General features: G+C 37.9%; 1 protein-coding gene across 2 annotated transcripts in view; it reads left to right on the top strand.

The window, feature by feature from the left end:
- HSD17B12 (hydroxysteroid 17-beta dehydrogenase 12) overlaps nucleotides 1-21,960 on the top strand; it is a 177,894-nt gene that overhangs the window by 65,330 nt on the left and 90,604 nt on the right. For both annotated transcript variants that reach the window (XM_012452399.2, XM_012452397.3), the window contains exons 2-3: nucleotides 4,103-4,149; nucleotides 7,577-7,652. In XM_012452399.2, the coding sequence (XP_012307822.2) occupies nucleotides 4,103-4,149; nucleotides 7,577-7,652 (123 nt within the window). The remainder of the gene's footprint in view (nucleotides 1-4,102; nucleotides 4,150-7,576; nucleotides 7,653-21,960) is intronic.

Raw genomic sequence — 21,960 nt, 5'->3', positions numbered from 1 at the left:
AAGATACTATACTTATAAATAAAGACTTTTGAGAAACAAGGTGGTCAGGAAAGCAGTCCAAGTCTTGTGTGTTTTGCAGTTTTTTAGACCAACTAAATGCCAATCATCATTCAAACACTCTGCAAATGTCTATGGAACACTTACCTTGTGCACATTGCCTAGCAAGGAGCCTAGAATCTTACAGAAGAATTAAGACATGTAGATATAAGGAAACACAATTCAAAATAGAGTGGTACAGTGTCATAGACGTAAAGATGTGTCAAGTGCTGTGGGAGTTTAGAAAGAGGAAGTTTTCTTCAGCGTAAAGTGATCTAGAACAGTGGAGTTGGTGGATCTGCAATGAGGCTTTGATGGAAGAGGGTAGGAGGTGAGGTTCTGGGATCTTGGAGAGGGGAGAAAAGTTCATCACAGAGAAAAGGAAGAGGAAAAAGTTTGAAACAATTAGAATATGTTTATCCATCACTTGTGAAACATTAGTGAATCAGTAACAAGGATACACTATAAAATTTGGATTCCTGTGCCTCTAAAAACAGTCGGGAGATGAAAAGTTACAGAAAATTATGTCCATTGCTGTACTATTCACAATAGCAAAGACATGGAATCAGACCAGGTGCCCATCAGTGGTAGATTGGGTAAAGAAAATGTGGTACATATATACTATGGAATACTCCACAGCCATAAAAAAGAATAAAATCATGTCCTTTGCAGCAACATAGATTAAGCTAGACACCATAATCTTAAGCAAATTAACACAGGAACAAAAGACCAAATACTGCATATTCTCACTTACAAATGGGAGCTAATCATTGAGCACCCATGGACATAAATATGGGAACAGTGGACACTGTGGTCTACTAGAGGGTGGAGGGAAAGGGGGTGAGTTGAAAAACTACCCATTGGGTACTATCCTTGCTACCTGGGTGGTGGGATATATACCCCAAACCTCAACATCAAGGAATATGCCCATGTGACAAACCTACACACATACCCCCATATCTAAAATAAAAGTTGAAATTTAAAAAACAAAAAAGTTACAAATTGATCATGAGGTTGGAGGAGATTTCATATAATGTTCAGTTTTCTGTAGTTAGGTTCTCCCACAAACATTTAAATCTGTGAGTTACTAATGTTTCTTATAAACAGAACAATAGTAAAAAAAAAACACATGGGTTACCTTTGGAAGATGCCAGAGAACCAGTTTATTTTGAAAACTGATAAAGGCAAAAAAAAAAAAAAAAATCAAACATTTTTCTTGTATTCTTACACAAGCTATATATCATGGTAACTAACTAATGAGAAATAATTTGTCTCTGGAAATATTCCAGCTAATAGATGAAGATGAATGATTGAACTCTAATACCGCCATTTTGCAATCCCTAATGAAATAATGGATCTCAGTGGTGACCAGCAGTGGCTGCTAATATAACAAAAGGAAAGATAACCAGACATATGCTTCCTGATATAAAAATGCATTATCCCTTATGAAGTACTCTTACCAAAAAAATCAAACCTGAATTTGATCAAGTGTCTATATCCAGCCTCCATGGGACAGAAGAATATGTTAAATGATATCAAGGACAGGCTGAGAAAGCACAAACCTGTGACTTAATATCTTAAATCAATAAATTGAGAGAGTGAAGAGGGGAGAGAGGAAAGTGATTATAGACATGGTTAATTAACATATTAACAAATTTTATTATGGAACCTGTTGAATCCTGATTAGAACAATTGTTAAAAGTTTTTTGAAACATTTGGCAGAATTTATAGTGATTACATATTTAGTATTAAGGAATTGTTATTTACAATTTAGGAATGAGATAATGGTATTGTGGCTATCTTTAATAGAGAAACAAATGGTAATAGTTATGAATGAAGTGATATGATGCCTTTACTTTGAAATAATCCAGTGTGAGAGGAAGCAGTTGGGGGTATTAGATGAACCAAGGTTAATCTCTCAAGTGTTTCATTGGTGAAGCTGGGTTCTGGGTGCTTGGGGGTTTGTTATTCTGTTCTCTGGATATTTCAACTTTTTTTTTTTTTTTTTTTGAGATGGAGTTTCACACTGTCGCTGGGGCTAGAGTACAGTGGCATGCTCTGGGCTCACTGCAACCCTGCTTCCCAGGTTCAAGTGATTCTCTTTGCCTTAGCCTCCCAAGTAGCTGGGATTACAGGCACCCGCCACCATGCCCAGCTAATTTTTTTGTATTTTTAGTAGAGATGGGGTTTCACTATGTTGACCAGGCTGGTCTCAAACTTGTGACCTCATGATCTGCCCACCTTGGCCTCCCAAAATGCTGGGATTACAGGTGTGAGCCACTGCACCTGGCCCATTATGACATTTTTATTTTTTATTTTTTTTTTAATTGTGGGAAGATATCAGCTAAGCAAGAACATGATGGAAGTCTATGAGATTATGAGAGACATGGCAAGGGAGAATATGAATGTGTTTACCATTTTTTTGAATAGTAAAATTAGGGACCATCTTGTATAATTTAAAAGAAATGGACAATACAAGAAAATTCTTTACACCGTAACTTGTTTTTTAAAATCGGTAAATGTTTTGGGAAAACTCATATTTAGAGAATTTAGGGAGGCATTCCTTTTAGAAGCAGACATCTATGCTTTAAACTGTAACATGATTCTGGTATTCCAGAGCTAAGCTATCATGTGTAGCCTGTCCTATTATAATTTTCAAATGTTTCTGTTACATAAAGTTTTTGAGGTTGTAAGATAAATATGGTTTCTCCACAAGAACAGGAAACCAAACACCGCATGTTCTCACTCATAAGTGGGAGTTGAACAAAGAGAGCACATAGACACAGGGAGAACACATAGACACACACCCAGGCCTGTCGGGAAGAGGGAGTTTATGGGGAGGGATAACATTAGGAGAAATGCCTAATGTAGATGACAGCGTGATGGATGCAGCAAACCACCATGTTATGTACATAACTATGTAACAAACCTGCACATTCTACACATGTACCCCAGAACTTGAAGTGTAATAAAAATAAATAAATAAAATGTAAAAAGGTTTATTCTCCAAGGCACATACATTTTTGTTTGAGAGAACAATAAGCTTATTATGAAAAGTATGCTGATGTGGGATTCAAAATATTTTGAGTCCCAAATCTTTTCTTCTGATTGTACTAGACATGAGCCAGTCCTAAAAATAAAAAAGATAGGCTGACGCCCTTTTCGGCCTCAGCCCACCTGTACTCAGGTGAATAAAAATAAATAAATAAATATTTTTAAAAAGATAAATATGGTTTCTCATAGAAGAATTAAATTATTTTCTATTTACTTTTACTACCCTTTGTTTTAAAAACTAGTTTATGAAGATATATATAGTAAGTGTGTACTTAAGTGTGCAGCTCAGTGAATCTACACACACACAGTTGTAACTGCCACCCTAAAAAGATACAAAATATTTCCTGTATCCCGGAAGATTCTTGTATTGCCCTTTTCCGTTATCTACTCTACTATCCTGAGGTAACCAATATTCTGACTTCTATCACCATAGATTAGTTTTGCTTTTTCTTGAACTTACATTTTATGTCAAGCTTTTGTTATGTCTTAGAGATTCATTCATGTTTTGCCTATATCAGTAGTTCATTTTTATTGCTGTTTACTATTCCATTGTTTGTCTGTATCTCAATTTACTTATTCTTCTGTAGGTTAATATTTAGTTGTATTTTCCTACTGTGCACCAACTAAGCTACTATGAACATTCTTTGGGTAGACATTAATGCATTCCTATCTCTTGAGAATTGATGGGTCATAAGGTAGGCATATTTTTAGTTCTAAACATATTGGCAAATAGTATTTTCCAAAATAATTTTACCAGCTTTACAGTGCCACCAGCAATGTGTGCGAGTTCCAGTTGCTCCACATTCCTTTCTAACACTTGATTTTGAAGTCTTTTTAAAATTTTAGCTACTGTAGTGTGTATTCAGTCCTTGATTTGAACCACTGGAACTGTTCTGTCTTTTACATCAAAATATCACACTGGTTCTCTTGCATGTAATTGGTGGGTCCTAACTGTGACGAGTTCTTCATTGTAATTCTTAGACTAAACTATCGCTTTTTTTCCCTTTTCCAGTTGTCACAGGTAGTACTGATGGAATTGGAAAATCATATGCAGAAGAGGTAGGTGATTTTCAAGATCTTTCCTTTCAATATAAAAAATAAGAATAAATATAGGATGATTTCTTATAGTAGTTTTGATTTTTGAAGTATAAACACAAATATAATGTTGTATGTTACAATAGATGCTTTTTGTTTCTACTTTGTTGGAAATACTATATTTGCTTAAACAGACACAATTTTTTGAAACAAATTTCTATGTAAAATAAGTATAAAACTTTCTGGTTATACTGGTTACTTGGAACTGGGAACAATTTAGTATACTTTTATGTTATATCATGTAAGTGTGTACAGTCTTCAGATTCGAAAGTCAATTATTTTGAACTGCTTTCCGAAAAATAGAAATATTATTATAGGTGGTGATATTTCTAGGCTAGTCCATGCCATCATTTTCACGAGAAGGACTGTGATTAACAGAAACGTATTGATAGATACAGGCAGAGGATTCAAGCTCTCTGCAGTGAAATTAAAGAACAGGAAAGCATCATAGTTTGAAGACGGTTGTACAAAGCAGGAGCCGTGGCAGTATTCTTTAGGCAAGTTTCCCTGCCTTCTGGTCCCTGAGAAGGCGCCTGCAGCCTATGATGAAATGATCTGTAACAGTGGAGTGATTCTGATAAAGATCTCAGCAGATTCATTGGATCTTTCATTGATCATTATCAAAAGGTCTTTTTGTTAATTTTAATTTTCCAGTTTTTGGAAGAATATCAAAACTACAGAAAAGTTGCAAGAATATTACCAACACCTGTATACTCTTCACCTGAAGTCACTAATTGTTAATATTTGGAACATACAATTTACTTATTATTATTATTTGGCTGAACCATTTGTAAGTTACAGATGGTTCACCCTTAAATATTCCAGAACTAATATTATAATATGAATATTCTAAGAACTAAAACATTCACCCTTATAATCCCAATACATTGGTCACAATAGGAAGTTTAACTTGACACAATACTCTTGTATGACATACAGCCCGTATGCAGGTATCCAGTTGCCGAATACGTCCTTTTAAGCTCTTTTTTTTATTGTTGTTTTTCCAAGTGTTCCAAGATCCAAGTAAGGATTATGCATTGCATTTGGTGTCATGTCTCTTAGTCTCCATTAATCTAAAAGAGTAACTTAGCCTTATTTTTCTTTTATAAGAATGCCATTTTTGAAAAATCCAGGCTAGTTGTTTTGCAGGCAAATTTGGATTTGTCTCATTGTTTTCCCATTAGATTCAGCATAAACATCTTTTCATTAGGAAGGCTACACAGGTTTATCCTTCTGAGTTCATCTTGTTAGGAGGCATAAGAAGTCTCATTTGTTCCATTATTGATTTTAAAGGTGATTAATAAGGAATATATGGGATGACACTTTGAGATTGTATAAATATATTATTTCCCAACAATCTTTTATCCAATGGTGTTAGGATTCATTGGCAGTTTTTGCTTAGATGGATTATTACCATGTTGCTTAAAAAATGGTGATTTTTTTAACTGGGTTTGGTAGCTCACGCCTGTAATCCTAGCACTTTAGGAGGCCGAGGTGGGTGGATCCCCTGACCTCAGGAGTTCAAGACCAGCCCGGCCAACATGGTGAAACCTTGTCTCTACTAAAAATATAAAAATTAGCTGGGTGTGGTGACAGGTGCCTGTAATCACAGCTACTCAGGATACTAAGGCAGGAGAATCACTTGAACCCAGGAAGCCGAGGTTGCAGTGAGCTGAGATTGCACCAGTGTACTCCAGCCTGGGCAACAGAGTGAGACTCTGTCTCAAAACAAACAAACAAAAAAATGGTGATTTTTTTTTTTTTCCTAGTGATATCTCTCCTTCTACACTTATTAAGATGGTATTTTTCTATAGAAGCTTTTCCTTATTCCTTTTCCCCTATTAATTTTTTTTAAAGAAGGTATCAGTATGGGCTAATGGTTTTTTTAGTGGTGTTATAGCAGATTAATTTTGCAAATCATCACCAACATTTTTATTTTTATAAAAAAAAATGTCTTCCATAGCTTCATTTGCAATATCACTCACTACTTAATAAACCCTGACTTTAGGATTTAAGACTGGAATATTAGTTTGCTAAATCACTTTCAGTTCATAGTACCTAATTTATTGCTCATTTATTTTCTGTCTAGAATATTTCACTAAATAGTTCTATACAGATTAGTGCTTTTCTTCCCTCTACTACTACTCTATGTGTCCTGGGATAGTAACCACATTTGTGTAAGTTTTTTTCATTATGTATAGCACTTACACATACTGGGGTATGTACATAGAAAATGTTCCTCAGGAAATTTTTTTTTTTTTTGAGACAGAGTTTCGTTCTTTCACCAGGTTGGAGTGCAGTGGCACGATCTCGGCTCACTGCAACCTCCCACTCCCTGGTATAAGCGATTCTTCTGTCTCAGCCTCCCAAGTAGCTGGGATTATAGGCACGCGCCACCACGCCCAGCTAATTTTTGTAGTTTTAGTAGGGACGGAGTTTCACCATGTTGGCTAGGATGGTCTTGATCTCCTGAACTTGTGATCTGCCTGCCTTGGCCTCCTAAAGTGCTGGGATTACAGGCATGAGCCACCACACTTGGCCTAGGAAAATTCTTTATTAATTTATTCAGTTAACTTCTTTAGTTTGCCATGGTCCATAAAGTATAATGCTCAAATTAAAATTTTGAAAATCATTATATTTTTAGGAATGTTTAACATTTTAATGGTAGTTTTCTTTGCCAGTCCTCTGATGTTTGTTTTATATATCCATTCTGCAACAAAAAGTTTTTTTTTTTTTTTTTTTTTTTTTTTTTTTGAGACAAGGTCTTGCTCTGTTGCAAGCTGAAGTATAGTGGTGCAGTCATGGCTCAGTGTAGTCTAGACTTCCTGGGCTCAGGTGATCCTCTCACCTCAGCCTCCTGAGTAGCTGGAACTATAGGTGTGTGCCACCACACCCAGATAATTTACAAAAAAAATTTTTTTTTTTTAAATTGTTTGCAGAGACGGGGTTTTACAATGTTGCCCAGGATGGTTTTGGGCTCCTGGGCTTAAGCAGTTCTCCCGCTTCAGCCTCTTAAAATGCTGGGGTTACAGGCGTGAACCACTGTGCTTGGCACAAAAACTTTTTAAAATAATTTTTAAATTATAGAAGTAGTAGACAATGATTTTAAAAACCCAAATGGTATAAATGGTATAAAATGAGAAAGTAAAAGTCTCCCGCTTTCTAAAACCCTTTGACATTTAAATATTAGCTTGATTTAGAAAGATAACTTTTTGGGGAATTTTTTTTGGTAAAATCTTTATTTTGGATTGTGTATTCATTGCACTTGGGTTTATATGTGTTTTATTGTTAACTATCATCTGGACAGGTTTTCTTAAAATGGGGGTTGTAGCTCATGAATGTTTTTCAGTGGCATGTACAGGTGTGATTCAGATCTCCTTTGCTGTTTCAGTTAGCAAAGCGCGGAATGAAGGTTGTCCTTATCAGCAGATCACAGGATAAACTTGACCAGGTTTCCGGTGAAATAAGTAAGTTCTTACATCAAACAAAAGGAATACATAGCTAATTAATGTTTTCAAGCAGTTCTTTGGTACTGACATAGTTATTTATAGTACAGGAAAATTGTTTTTTCAAGGAGAGATATCATGAAAGACAGCATAAAAAAGCATGGGATGCTTTAAAGATGGATAATTGATTTTAGGCTGGGCGCAGTGGCTCACGCCTGTAATCCCAGCACTTTGGGACGCTGAGGTGGGTGGATCACCTGAGGTCAAGAGTTCGAGACTGGCCTGACCAACATGGTGAAACCCCGTCTCTACTAAAAATACAAAAAAATTAGCTGGGCGTCAATGGTGGGCGCTCAGCTACTCAGGAGTCTGAGGCAGGAGAATCTCTTGAACCTGAGAGGCGGAGGTTGTGGTGAGCCAAGATTGTGCCGCTGCACTCTAGCCTGGGTCACAGAGGGAGATTCCGTTTTAGAAAACAAACAAAATTGTTTTAAAATTGTTTAAGGATAATTGTAATTTGCTTAAAATGTCTTTTACTGATTTGTTTTGTTTCTCTTGCCAGGAGTCAAATTCTCTGATTATTTTATCATATTCTGCTGAAACATCTAAATTTGTTTGCTGTGGCTTCATTTCAGTATTCCTGAATGCTTTTTACTCTTTTCATCTCAGTGTTTCTAAATGTGTAACACATATGTTTTAAGAAAAATAGAAAAGATAGCAATATGCATGTGACAGGGGAAGTTTTTTAAACTTTCTTCTTAGGCAACTATACTTGAGACCTGAATTACAATATGGCAAAGACTCAACTAACTTCTACTAAATGAACCAGATGGATAAACCAATACTGTTCATTTGTTTGGTAAAACATACTAATTGATGTCCCCAGTTTGCTGACCATTTGTGGCCAGGAACCTTCTTCATATAATGCTCATATAATTTTATCCTCACAAATCAAATTGTTTACTTATTAAGAATCAATTGTGTTTATTTCCAAACTTATGTTATTTTTTTACTAAATATTCTGTAAAATGATGAACTGTTAGTGTAAAATCTAGAGTTGTTTCTGTAAAGACTGAGTTGAATGCTCTGAAAAACAGTGACTAAAATTACTTCTTTGAAAAATTGGGCCAGGTGGGGTGGCTCATGCCTGTAATCCCAGCACTTTGGAAGGCTGAGGTGGGTGGATCATGAGGTCAAGGGATTGAGACTATCCTGGCCAACATGCTGAAACCCCGTCTCTCCTAAAAATACAAAAATTAGCTGGGTGTGCTGGCATGTGCCTGTAGTCCCAGCTACTCAGGATGCTGAGGCAGCAGAATTGCTTAAACCTGGGAGGCAGAGGTTGCAGTGAGCCAAGATCGAGCCATTGCCCTCTAGCCTGGTGACAGAGCAAGATTCCATCTCAAGAAAAAAAAAAAATACAACGAAACATTGGCCATCAAATTAGTGTTGAACAAAGGCAAATGTAAAATATTGGAAGAACTTAAAAAAGGTAAGAAATCCGCTCCCCTGATTGTTTCATATGTGTTGAAGTTTGTTCTGTACTCTATTAGACTGAAACAATCATAAGTGATAGAATATGGTGTGACACATGCAAGAAAAACTGGAATTCCAGTCTGCAGATCTAGTCTCAAAGACAGGGTCTTGGCCCTACAAAGAGGATTAGTGAATGAATTACATTTATACATGGTTTAAGTGAAAATAAAATGATTATAATGTGTATTTATCTCTGTGAGTCCTTGTTTTAACTAACTTCTCAACTAACAGATTGTCCAAATTCTTTCAGTGAGAATTGATGAGAGAGGATTTCTTCTATATTTTGTTACTAATATTACCACCTACTGCTAACATTTATATGATACTTTATTATTTATTCATTCTCTCACATGTAGTCATGTATTATCTCCTTTGATTCTTCCAACATACTTATAAGGTATTTATTTTTGTTACCATTTCTCTTCAGACCATAGCTGGTCCTATTGGACAGATTACATATAGCGTCCCTTCATCTTTAGATAAAAAGCAGAGTGTATTAGTCTATTTTTCACGTTGCTGATAAAGACATATATGGGACTGGGGAATTTGTAAGAAAAAGAGGGTTAATAGACTCACATGGCTGGGGAGGCCTCACAATTATGGCAGAAGGCAAAAGGCACATCCTACATGGCAGCAGGCAAGAGAAAGAATGAGAACCATGCGAAAAAGGTTTCCCCTATAAAACCATCAGATCTCATGAGACTTATTCACTACCCTGAGAACAGTGTGGGGCATACTGCCCCCATGATTCAATTATCTCTTACCAGATCCCTCCCATAACACATGGGAATTATGGGCGATACAATTAAAAATGAGATTTGGATGGGGACACAGGCAAACCATATCACAGAGCCTTATTGGAGATTCCCAATACTAAGTGTGTTATATCTTTTTTTTTTTTTTTAACTAATCTTGCTGAGAGTACAGATCTTTACAAAGCTGAGCATGTTGTATATAGATATACAATATATCACTGACATTTGAGGATTTTAACATTCAAGATTTCAGCTATGTAAATGTAACCCCAAAGTGCCAAGAGATACAGTATTTTACAGTTTTCGGAGGTCTGAATCTGAATTAAGTCATGACACGAATGAGCCTGAAGTAGTAGTAGCTGAATTTAACATACTGTTTGGATCTCAGTATTGTTTCATTCTTAGCTTCTTGTAGTCTTGTATATAATAACTCTTTTATATATATATTTTATTGCACTTTAGGTTCTGGGGTACATGTGCAGAACTTGCAGGATTATTGCATAGGTACATACATGGCAATGTGGTTTGCTGCCTCCTTTCCCCCGTCACCTATATCTGGCATTTCTCCCCATGTTATCCCTCCCCAACCTCCCTACCCCCCCGCAACAGACCCCAGTGTGTGATGCTCCCCTCCCTGTGTCCATGTGTTCTCATTGTTCAGCACCCGCCTATGAGTGAGAACATGCAGTGTTTGATTTTCTGTTCTTGTGTCAGTTTGCTGAGAATGATGGTTTCCAGATTCATCCATGTCCCTACAAAGTTCACAAACTCATTGATTTTTATGGCTGCATAGTATTCTATGGTGTATATGTGCCACATTTTCCTTGTCCAGTCTATCATCGATGGGCATTTGGGTTGGTTCCAGGTCTTTGCTATTGTAAACAGTGCTGCAATGAACATATGTGTGCATGTGTCTTTATAATAGAAGGATTTATAATCCTTTGGATATATACCCAGTAATGGGATTGCTGGGTCAAATGGAATTTCTATTTCTAGGTCCTTGAGGAATCGCCACACTGTCTTCCACAATGGTTGAACTAATTTACACTCCCAACAACAGTGTAAAAGTGTTCCTATTTCTCCACATCCTCTCCAGCATCTGTTGTCTCCAGATATTTTAATGATCACCATTCTAACTGGCGTGAGATGATAACTCAATGTGGTTTTGATTTGCATTTCTCTAATGACCAGTGATGATGAGCATTTTTTCATATGTTTGTTGGCCTTATAAATGTCTTCTTTTGAAAAGTGTCTGTTCATCTCTTTTGCCCACTTTTGAATGGATTTGTTTGTTTTTTTCTTGTAGATCTATTTTAGTTCTTCGTAGATTCTGGATATTAGCCCTTTGTTAGATGGGTAAATTGCAAAAATTTTTTCCCTTTCTGTTGGTTGCTGGTTCACTCTAATGATTGTTTCTTTTGCTGTACAGAAGCTCTGGAGTTTAATTAGATCCCATTTGTCTATTTTGGCTTTTGTTGCCAATGCTTTTGGTGTTTTAGTCATGAAGTCCTTGCCTATCCCTATGTCCTGAATAGTTTTGCCTAGGTTTTCTTGTAGGGTTTTTATGGTGTTAGTCTTATGTTTAATTCTTTAATCCATCTGGAGTTAATTTTAGTGTAAGGTGTCAGGAAGGGATCCAGTTTCTGCTTTCTGCACATGGCTAGCCAGTTTTCCCAACACCATTTATCAAACAGGGAATTCCTTCCCTATTGCTTGTTTTTGTCAGGCTTGTCAAAGATCAGATGGTTGTAGATGTGTGGCGTTGTCTCTGAGGCCTCTGTTCTGTTCCATTGGTCTATATCTCTGTTTTGGTACCAGTACCATGCTGTTTTAATTACTGTAGCCTTGTAGTATAGTTTGAAGTCAGGTAGCATGATGCCTCCAGCTTTGTTCTTTTTGCTTAGAATTGTCTTGGCTATGCAGGCTCTCTTTTGGTTCCATATGAAGTTTAAAGTGGTTTTTTCCAGTTCTGTGAAGAGGGTCATAGGTAGCTTGATGGGGATAGCGTTGAATCTATAAATTACTTTGGGCAGTACGGCCATTTCCACAATATTGGTTCTTCCTAACCATGAGCATGGAATGTTTTTCCATCTGTTTGTGTCCTCTCTTATTTCATTGAGCAGTGGTTTGTAGTTCTCCTTGAAGAGGTCCTTTACATCCTTTGTTAGCTGTATTCTTAGGTATTTGATTCTCTTTGTAGCAATTGTGAATGGCAGTTTGTTCTTGATTTGGCTCTCTTTAAGTCTGTTATTGGTGTATAGAAATGCATGTGATTTCTGCACATTGATTCTTGTATCCTGAGACTTTGCTGAAGTTGCTTATCAGTTTCCATGGATTTGGGGCTGAGACGATGGGATCTTCTAAATATACAATCATGTCGTCCTCAAATAGAGACACTTTGACTTCCTCCTTTCCTAATTGAATATCCTTTCTTTCTTTTTCTTCCCTGATTGCTCTGGCCAGAACTTCCAATACTATATTGAATAGGAGTGGTGAGAGAGGGCATCCTTGTCTAGTGCCAGATTTCAAAGGGAATGCTTCCAGTTTTTGCCCATTCAGTATGATATCGGCTGTGGGTTTGTTGTAAATAGCTTTATTATTTTGAGATATGTTCCGTTGATACCTAGTTTATTGAGAGTTTTTAGCATAAAGGGCTGTTGAATTTTGTTGAAGGTCTTCTCTGCATCTATTGAGATGATCATGTGGTTTTTGTCTTTGGTTCTATTTATGTGGTGGATTACATTTATAGACTTGCGTATATTGAACCAGCCTTGCATCCCCGCGATGAAGCCTACTTGATCGTGATGGATAAGCTTTTTGATGTGCTGTTGCAATTGGTTTGCCAGTATTTTATTGAAGATTTTTGCATCTATGTTCATCATGGATATTGGCCTGAAGTTTTCTTTTTTTTTGTTGAGTCTCTGCCGGGTTTTGGTATCAGGATGATGTTGGTCTATAAAATGACCTGGGAAGGATTCCCTCTTTTTGGATTGTTTGGAATAGTTTCAGAAGGAGTGGTACCAGCTCCTCTTTGTACCTCTGGTAGAATTCAGCTGTGAACCCATCTGGACCTGGGCTTTTTTTGGTTGCTGCCTCCACTTCAGCCCTTGTTATTGGTCTATTCAGGGTTTTTGACTTCTTCCTAGTTTAGGCTTGGGAGGGTGCAAGTGTCCAGGAATTTATCCATTTCCTCCAGGTTTACTGGTTTATGTGCATAGAGTTATTTGTAGTAATCTCTAATAGTAGTTTGTATTTCTGTGGAATCTGTGGTGATATCCCCTTTATTTTTTGTTGCATCTATTTGATTCTTCTCTCTTTTCTTTTTTATTAATCTGGCTGGCAGTCTGTCTATTTTGTTGATCTTTTCAAAAAACCAGCTCCTGGATTTTATTAATTTTTTGAAGGGTTTTTTGTGTTTCTACCTACTTCAGTTCTGCTTTGATCTTAGTTATTTCTTGTCTTCTGCTAGCTTTTGAGTTTTTTTGATCTTGCTCCTCTAGCTCTTTGAATTTTGATGGTAGGGTGTTGATTTTAGATCTTTCCTTCCTTCTCATGTGGGCCTTTATTGCTGTAAATTTTCCTCTAGACATTGCTTTAAATGTGTCCCAGAGATTCTGGTACATTGTGTCTTCATTCTTGTTGGTTTCGAAGAACATATTTATTTCTTCCTTCATTTTGTTGTTTATCCAGTCAACATTCAAGAGCCAGTTGTTCAGTTTCCATCAAGTTGTGTGGTTCTGAGTTAGTTTCTTAATCCTGAATTCTAATTTGATTGCACTGTGGTCTGAGAGACTGTTTGTTATGATTTCTGTTTTCTTGCATTTGCTGAAGAGTGATTTACTTCCAGTTATGTGATCACTTTTAGAGTAGGTGTGATGTGGTGCTGAGAATAATGTATTTTCTGTGGATTTGGGTTGGAGAGTTCTGTAGATGTCTATTAGATTTGCTTGTTCCAGGTCTGAGTTCAAGTCCTGGATATCCTGGTTAATTTTCTTTCCCGTTGATCTGTCTAATATTGACAATGGGGTGTTAAAGTCTCCCACTATTATTGTGTGGGAGTCTAAGTCTCTTTGTAGGTTGTTAAGAACTTGCTTTATGTATCTGGGTGCTCCTGTATTAGGTGCATATGTATTTAGGATCATTAGCTCTTCTTGTTGCATTGATCCTTTTACCATTATGTAATACCCTTCTTTGTCTCTTTTGATCTTTGTTGGTTTAAAGTCTATTTTATCAGAGACTAGGATTGCAACTCCTGCTTTCTTTTTGCTCTCCATTTGCTTAGTAGATCTTCCTCCATCTCTTTATTTTGAGCCTATGTGTGTCCTTCCATATGAGATGGGTTTCCTGAAAACTGCACACCGATGGGTTTTGACTTTTTATCCAATTTGCCAGTCTATGTCTTTTGATTGGGGCATTTGGCCCATTTACATTTAAGTTTAATATTGTTATGTGTGAATTTTATCCTGCCATTTTGATGCTAGCTGGTTGTTTTGCCCGTTAGTTGACACAGTTAATTCATTGTGTCGATGCTCTTCACCATTTGGTACGTTTTTGAAGTGGCTGGTACTAGTTGTTGCTTTCTATGTTTAGTTACCATTTGGTATATTTTTGTAGTGGCTGGTACTGGTTGTTCCTTTCCATGTTTAGTACTTCCTTCAGGAGTTCTTGTAAGGCAGGTCTTGTAGTGATGAAATCTCTCAGCAATTGCTTGTCCGTAAAGGATTTTATTTCTCCTTCACTTGTGAAGCTTAGTTTGGCTGGATTTGAAATTCTGGGTTGAAAGTTCTTTTCTTTAAGGATGTTGAATATTGGGCCCCACTCCGTTCTAGCTTGTAGAGTTTTTGCTGAGAGATCCATTGTGAGTCTGATGGTCTTTCCTTTGTGGGTAACTTGACCTTTCTCTTTGGCTGCCCTTAGGATTTTTTCTTTCATTTCAACCCTGGTGAATCTGATGATTATGTGCGTTGCTCTTCTTGAGGAATATCTTTGTGGTGTTCTCTGTATTTCTTGGATTTGAATGTTGGCCTGCCTTGTTAGGTTGGGGAATTTCTCTTGGATAATATCCTGAAGAGTGTTTTCCAACTTGGATTCATTCTCCCTGTCACATTCAGGTACGCTGATCAAGCATAGATTAGGTCTTTTCACATAATCCCATAGTTCTTGGAGGCTTTATTCATTTCTTTTCATTCTTTTTTCTCTGATCTTAGCTTCTCATTTTATTTCATTGATTTCATCTTCTATCTCTGATATCCTTTCTTCTACTTGATCGATTCAGTTGTTGAAACTTGTGCATGCCTTGCAAAGTTCTTGTGCTGTGTTTTTCAGCTCCGTCAAGCCATTTATGTTCTTCTCTAAGCGGTTATTCTAGTTAGCATTTCATCTAACTTTTTTTCAAGGTTCTTAGTTTCTTTGCATTCGGTTAGAACGTGGTCTTTTAACGCAGAAAAATTTGTAATTATCCACCTTCTGAAGCCTGCTTCTGTCAATTCGTCACACTCATTTTCTGTCTTGTTTTGTTCCCTTGATAGTGAGGAGTTGTGATCCCTGGGAGGGGAAGAGGTGTTCTGGTCTTTTAAGGTTTCATCCTTTTTGCGCTGTTTTTTTCCCCATCTTCGTGGATTTATCTCCATTTGATCTTTGAAGTTGGTGATTTCAGGAGAAATCTCTGAGTGGACGTCCTTTTTGTTGCAGTTGGAGCTATATCTTTTTTGGCCTGTAGAGGTGCTGCTGGGCTGCCTGGGATTCAGTGAGGTTGCTGGGTGGGTGGTCTTCCACTAGGGTTTGTTTGCAGCTTAAATTAGCCCTGCCTTCCCAATGCCGTCACTCCTTGCCTGAGCTTGATCTTCCTGGTTGGGGTCAAACTGGTGTATTTGCTGCCAAGCTCTCTGGAGGGCGGGCTTCAGTTTGAGTTTTGTAGGGAGTGGGGTTGCCAGACCTTAAGACCTGTTTCCCTGCTTTCAATTCTGCTTCTTTCTGTGGGACGGGTTGTTCCATCCCGCTGGAGCTAGTCCAAACTTGTGTCCTGGTCCGGCAGACAACTTATGGCACCAGGCAGGAGCCGTGGCTCAGATTTGCATTGAAAACCCACAGCGCCTCACTGTCTGGCAGGGCTCTCGTGGACCATGGGTTACAGGAGGGACGAGCTAAGCACAGGATCCAAATCGGAGCACTGAGGGGTAAAGTCCCCTGACCCTTTGAGCGGGCTGCAAGTTCCAAGTGGGGATGCACCCTGCCCTGTCTTGGTTCCTTCTCCTTGGCTCCCTCCCTGGGGCTACTTTCAGAGTCCTTCCAGTCCCCGCAAAATGGACCTGGTACCTCACTTGGAATCGTGAAGGCTTCTAGCCCTCTGTGTCTCATTTGCTGAGAACTGCATTCCGGTATTGTCTCCTGTCGGCCATCTTGGCACTTCCCCCCAACCCCGCCACTCCACCGTATATAATAACTCTTAATGTGATGAAAAATGTTGTGTTTGTGGGTGTGTCTAGAAATTGGCTCTTAATAAATGTTTCTGCTAGTTGCTAGAAGTAAAGGTTCATAGGCAGACAGTAGATGCTTTTTGACTAAATGGAGTGTTGAATTTTGAAATGCTATGGCATGAATGAATCTACCAACTACTTGATACAGAAACAAGAAAAGCTACCTCATGACACTTTGAGCAAGTACTGCAGCCTGTACAACAATTGCTCAGTGACTCAGAAGATAAGCTTTGATGATATTTGAGAATTTGGTTAACTCATGATACAAGGTGGCACGTGACTGTTGGCACAAATGTGATTCTGGAGAATGGATCCTGTTCAAACATTTTCATGAAGGAACAGATGGTAAAGACACTGAACTGACCTTCATTAAAAGGAATGGGTTTTATCCTTGTTAAAAATTTCAAAAAATGTTTTTCTGGGCATAATATGGATTTAATAGAGGATGTGATATCAGCAGACTATGTCTTCTGTTCTAAGCTGAAGAAATACACAGAGGAGATTTATAAGTTAAGACAGATTTTTAACTGAGATGTAAATCACCTCTTTGGGAGGATAATGTTTGCATGAACATATTTATTCCCGGAGAAAGTAGGACCAGTATTTAATATTGTCAAAGACAGACTAACTCTGTGTTTCTTTGGTTATGACTTTAATACATCTTTATTGAATGCCTGTGTACCAGGTACTGTGTTAGGCAGTGAAGATACAATGGTGAACAAGGTGGCATGCAGTTCCTCTTCTCAAAGAACTTAAGTGCAGGAGACAGTAAAAACAAATAGGTAAAAAAACAAATAAACCAAACCAAAAAAAGCACACAGAAAAACATACAAATAAATAATTCAGTCTGTATGGAATACCACAAAGGAAACAAAGGGCTAGAGAGATTGCAATAGAGAAGTTCTTATTTTGTTGCTGTATGATGAGTTATGCGATTGGCATGGTGATAAAGGGACCAGAATAATGGCCTCTTGCCCATATAATGGCACTCTAATAATGAAACTGGAGCCTTATGGAAGGACCTATCCTCTGGGCCCATTCTGGGGTGTAATGGTGGAGGGATTGTTTATGTGCAAGTTGCATAGGATACATGCACTAATGTTTATTTTCTTAAGCCTTGTTTTGCTGGGGAATTTATGGCCTCCCAGATTCATTAAACTGTAGCCTATTATGGAGTCCAAGTTCCAAGTTTCAGTCAACCAACCAAGTCAACCAGCTATATGAGCTAAACATTAAATCCTAAATCTCTGGCAAGTGAATCATAAAAGTATTTGGCTCAATCTGGTATTATATTGTTTTCTGTTGTCGGTGTCAGTGAGGGATATTTGAGTTAGGTCTTGAGGAGAAGAGGAGTTCTTTTGCAGGAAACTGCCCTTACTGTTATGGTGAGGTTATTTTAGGATCTTCAAACCAGAAAACACCAATCTTCACAGACACAGGCAGGAGAACAGACTAGTACTATTTCCACTGGACAGGGAGGTTCAGAGTAGCTTGGGAGTTCAAGATTCTCAGTATCAGTTGAGTCTGCCCAAATATCCTCCTCCCAGATCTCAGGATCACACTTTTTCTCATTCAATGCCTTCAAATGAGACTAGGTTTCTGTGGAATTCAGCTTAGGTTATAATTCTGCAACTGGCACATTTAAATCTGATGTTAGCAAGGTGAGCTCCATGGCTATAAAACATAAAACTTTTTACTGGGGCTACCATGGAAGTTCTCTGGTTCTCTCATGGTAAATGTGAGCTGACAGTTTAATGATCTGAACTTGTGCTTTTTTAAGTGTTCGGTATATTCAGAAGAAGCCACACCCCAGCACGGTCTTTGTAGTCATCATTTCTGCCAAACTCAAATGTAGCCACCATTTGGTCCCTCAAGGTGCTTCTCCATTGGGTACTTCATTACTGTCAACAGCCAGGGTTAATTTGATTAGCTGTCATACCACTTATTGCATCATTGATTGCTCTGTCCCATTTCCCATTAACTTAACACTATGTCTAAGCGCAAGGGCACAATCAAACCAGTGCAAAAGTCCTTTGAGGTTTGTCTTGTGATCCTACTCCTGGAACTAATTCCTGTATCAGGCAGAGCCCAGTCAGGAAACAGAAGTCACACAAGTTAGTCTAACTAGGCTAACTCGTCTCTTCTAGTCCAACGCTTAAACTCATTCCAGTGGGTTAAACTCATCATTTTTACTTCCCTGTGTGATTGAAAGACAAAAAGAGGAAATGGGGGATTGCTGAAGCAATTACTTGCCAACCAAAAAAAATCAGGGACTTTTTTTTGTTTGCTCTCACCTTCAAAATCTGTCATCATATAAACTTGGGCACTTTATACCAAGAGGTAATTCCTTATGAATGTGGAGGGTAGCCTACTCATCAGTGTCAACGTTTTTAAGAAAAATTTTGATTGGATTATATGAGTTAGTAGGACGCTAAATGTTTCACCAACAATGAGTAAGTGTTTTGTCAGGATTGACTGCTTCGATGAAATTACAGTTCTTTGTCAGGATACCTGTCACCCATTTGATTAAGACAACCTGAAAGCCATCACACATGTAATAAGCTTACTTTATTATTCTTAGCCAGGATTATTCATATATTAAGTATTTTCAACAATTTTGATTGGCAAATTTCATCAAAGGAAAAAACTAAATAAATTTTTTAACACTGAGCTGAGTTTTTATTTGCAGTAAAGCATAATAAAAAGGAGACTTGCTTTCAGAACAACTTGTTGATTCACAGATTGTAGAACTGGTGATATTTACAACTCATATTATTATCATTCCTTCCCCTCTCTCCCTCCTCCCTCCCTCCCACCTCCCTTCCTCTCTTCCTCCCTCCCTCCCCCTTTCTCTCTCTTTCTTTCTTTCTCAGAGTCTTACTTTGTCACGAAGGCTGGAGTGCACTTCAGCCTCCCAAGTAGCTGGGACTACAGGCTCGTGCCACCATACTTGGCTAATTTTTTTCATTTTAATTGAGACAAGGTCTCACTCTGTCATCCAGGCTGGAGTGCAGTGGTGCAGTGTCAGCTCACTGCAACCTCCGTCTCCCAGGTTCAAGCAATTCTCGTGCCTCAGCTGGGATTACAGGTGTGTGCCACTACACCTGGCTAATTTTTGTATATTTAGTAGAGACAGGAGTTTCACCATATTGACTAGGCTGATCTTGAACTCCTGGCCTCATGTGATCTGCCCACCTCGGCCTCCCAAAGTGCTGGGATTACAGGACTGAGTCACTGCTTCCAGCCTAATTTGTGTGTGTGTGTGTGTGTGTGTGTGTGTGTGTATATTCTTCGTAGAAACAGGAGTTTCGCCATGTTACCCAGGCTGGTCTCTAACTCCTGAGCTCAAGCGATCCTCCTACCTTGGCCCCTCCAAAGTGCTGGGCTTACAGGTATAAGCCACTGTGCCCAGCCCACAGTCAGTGTCTGATGGGATGCAATTTAATAAGCTTTGATTTTTAAAACTACATATTTCTTTCTTGTATTTAAAAAAATCAAACCATGAGATGTCTCTTTTTTGTAACTTATCTCAGGGTGTAAAGCTTTTAGATGGTCCTATAACTCCATGACTTCATCTCTTGAAATGTAATGCTTTTTTAGAAACATAAAGTTTACTGGTCTATAGTGAACAGAAAAGTAGGATAAGGTAAAAAATGTCCATTCACTTTTTCAGGCCTTACTTGAATCAAATTTGTATAGTTAAGATATGGAGTTGACCAAATAAGTTTGTTCCACAATTTTCTGATGCAGTAATAGGATCGTTAATATGATGCCTTATTATATTTAGGTTGTTTCATTTTCATAAGGACAACAGGAGGCATTAGTAAATACATACAGACCTTTTGTTTTATGTCTAATAAAACCAAAACCACACGATGTTAGGATTAGAGAGTTAATCTCATATAGCCCCATAAGTCATATTTTTAAAATCACTTCTTTAATGCTAGAAATATTTTTGTTGCCCTTATAGTTTATATGTTATAGGACCAAGAATCAAAACCCACCCATTTTGTCTCTATTGGTTTTGCCTGCAGTACCTGTAACTGTAGGGATATTCTTTTACTCCAAGATCTCCAATTTTGTCAGTGTTCTGGCCTTCCAGGAAGTGACATTCCGTGGTACCTGTAAGACAGATTCCACAAGGCACTGAGCTAGTCCCAGGATAGTTTCCTGAAAGGGCTTTGAAGCATTGTTTTCACATATGAGAATCCTTGTTCCTTACTAGTGGGCTTGTCATGCTTAATTAAATGAAATTTACCATTAAATGAAACATTTCTGGCATGGTCATGGTTACAAAATTGTTTTATCTAATTATATCCCGGTAGGGAGAAGGATAGATTCTTATTGAGACAATGCAAATAATTACATTGTCATGTAAAGTAAAAGAACTCAATAAAGAAATGTTGTAGAATATTTGACCATTGCTTTGATTAGTTTTATAGACAAGGCCAATCAGTATATGTCATATTTTCTATATAATTAACATCTTTAAATTTATCTAATGATTTACTACTTTATATTCCAGCTACTGTTGCAGCATAACAAACCACCCCAAACTTATTGTGGTAAAGGAACCACCATTTTAGATGCTCACTAGTTTTTCTGGTCAGGAATTTTGTCAGGACTCAGGTTGACAATCCTTTTGCTCCTCATGGTATTACTGAGGTCACTCAGTGATAGTTTGCTGACAGACGGTCTGGTCCAGAAGATCTAAGATGGCTTCTCTTAACAGGTCTAGTGACTTGACAGGGGATGGCCAGAGGCTGGACTTAGCTGGGACTGTTGACTACAACACCTACATGTAGCCTCTCCAGCACAGTCATCTCAGGGTAACTGGACTTCTTACATGGTAACTATATTCCCCCAGAGTGAACATTCCAAGAGAACGAGGCAGAGGCTGATGTCTTTGTGGCCTGGTCTCAGAATTCATTTAGTATTATTACTGCCATACTCTATTGGTCAAAGCAGTCATGAGTCTGCCCAGATTTAAGCGGAGAGGAATAGCCTCTGCCACTTGATAGGGGAGTGGCATGGTAACTTTGGCAAAGAACATATAGGACAGAAGATATAGTTGGAAAAGATGATCTGGATTTGGAAAATACAATCTGCTAATTTATAAGCTATATTAAGCTTTCCCAGGGAATATTTTTCCTGAATTCTGTGGGATCAGTAGGAAAAACAGCATTCCAAGAGTGTTCATTGCAATTTGCCCAAGAATAGCTAACCACCATGAGGATTAGTGAAAAATTAAAAAAAAAAGAAGACATTTTCTCAAAATATTAAGTTTTTTCTGGTTCCATTTAGTCTTACAAAATTAATTTTTGTTCCATTGGTCATCAGCATGCTTTTACAAAATGTTTAATTTTGGAATGTAGAGTCCTATAAATAGTTTCCTGGTATAATTTGTCAGATTGTCTGCTCTTGTGGCAATGTTGGGTTACACTGGGCAGGAAGCCTGACCCTTGAGTGGATTCTCTGCAGCATCAGTAAGAGCCAAGGTCCAGATACAGCCCTTACTGAGGCTAATTAGTCTTTTGATGATCTTCCTAAAGACTGTTTTCT

Source organism: Aotus nancymaae, unplaced genomic scaffold, assembly GCF_030222135.1.
Source record: "Aotus nancymaae isolate 86718 unplaced genomic scaffold, 86718_ANA_hifiasm-v0.15.2.pri h1tg000059l, whole genome shotgun sequence".
Classification (NCBI taxonomy): Eukaryota; Metazoa; Chordata; class Mammalia; order Primates; family Aotidae; genus Aotus; species Aotus nancymaae.
Note: the sequence above shows the minus strand (reverse complement) of the source record. Positions and strands in the feature narration are given on the sequence as shown.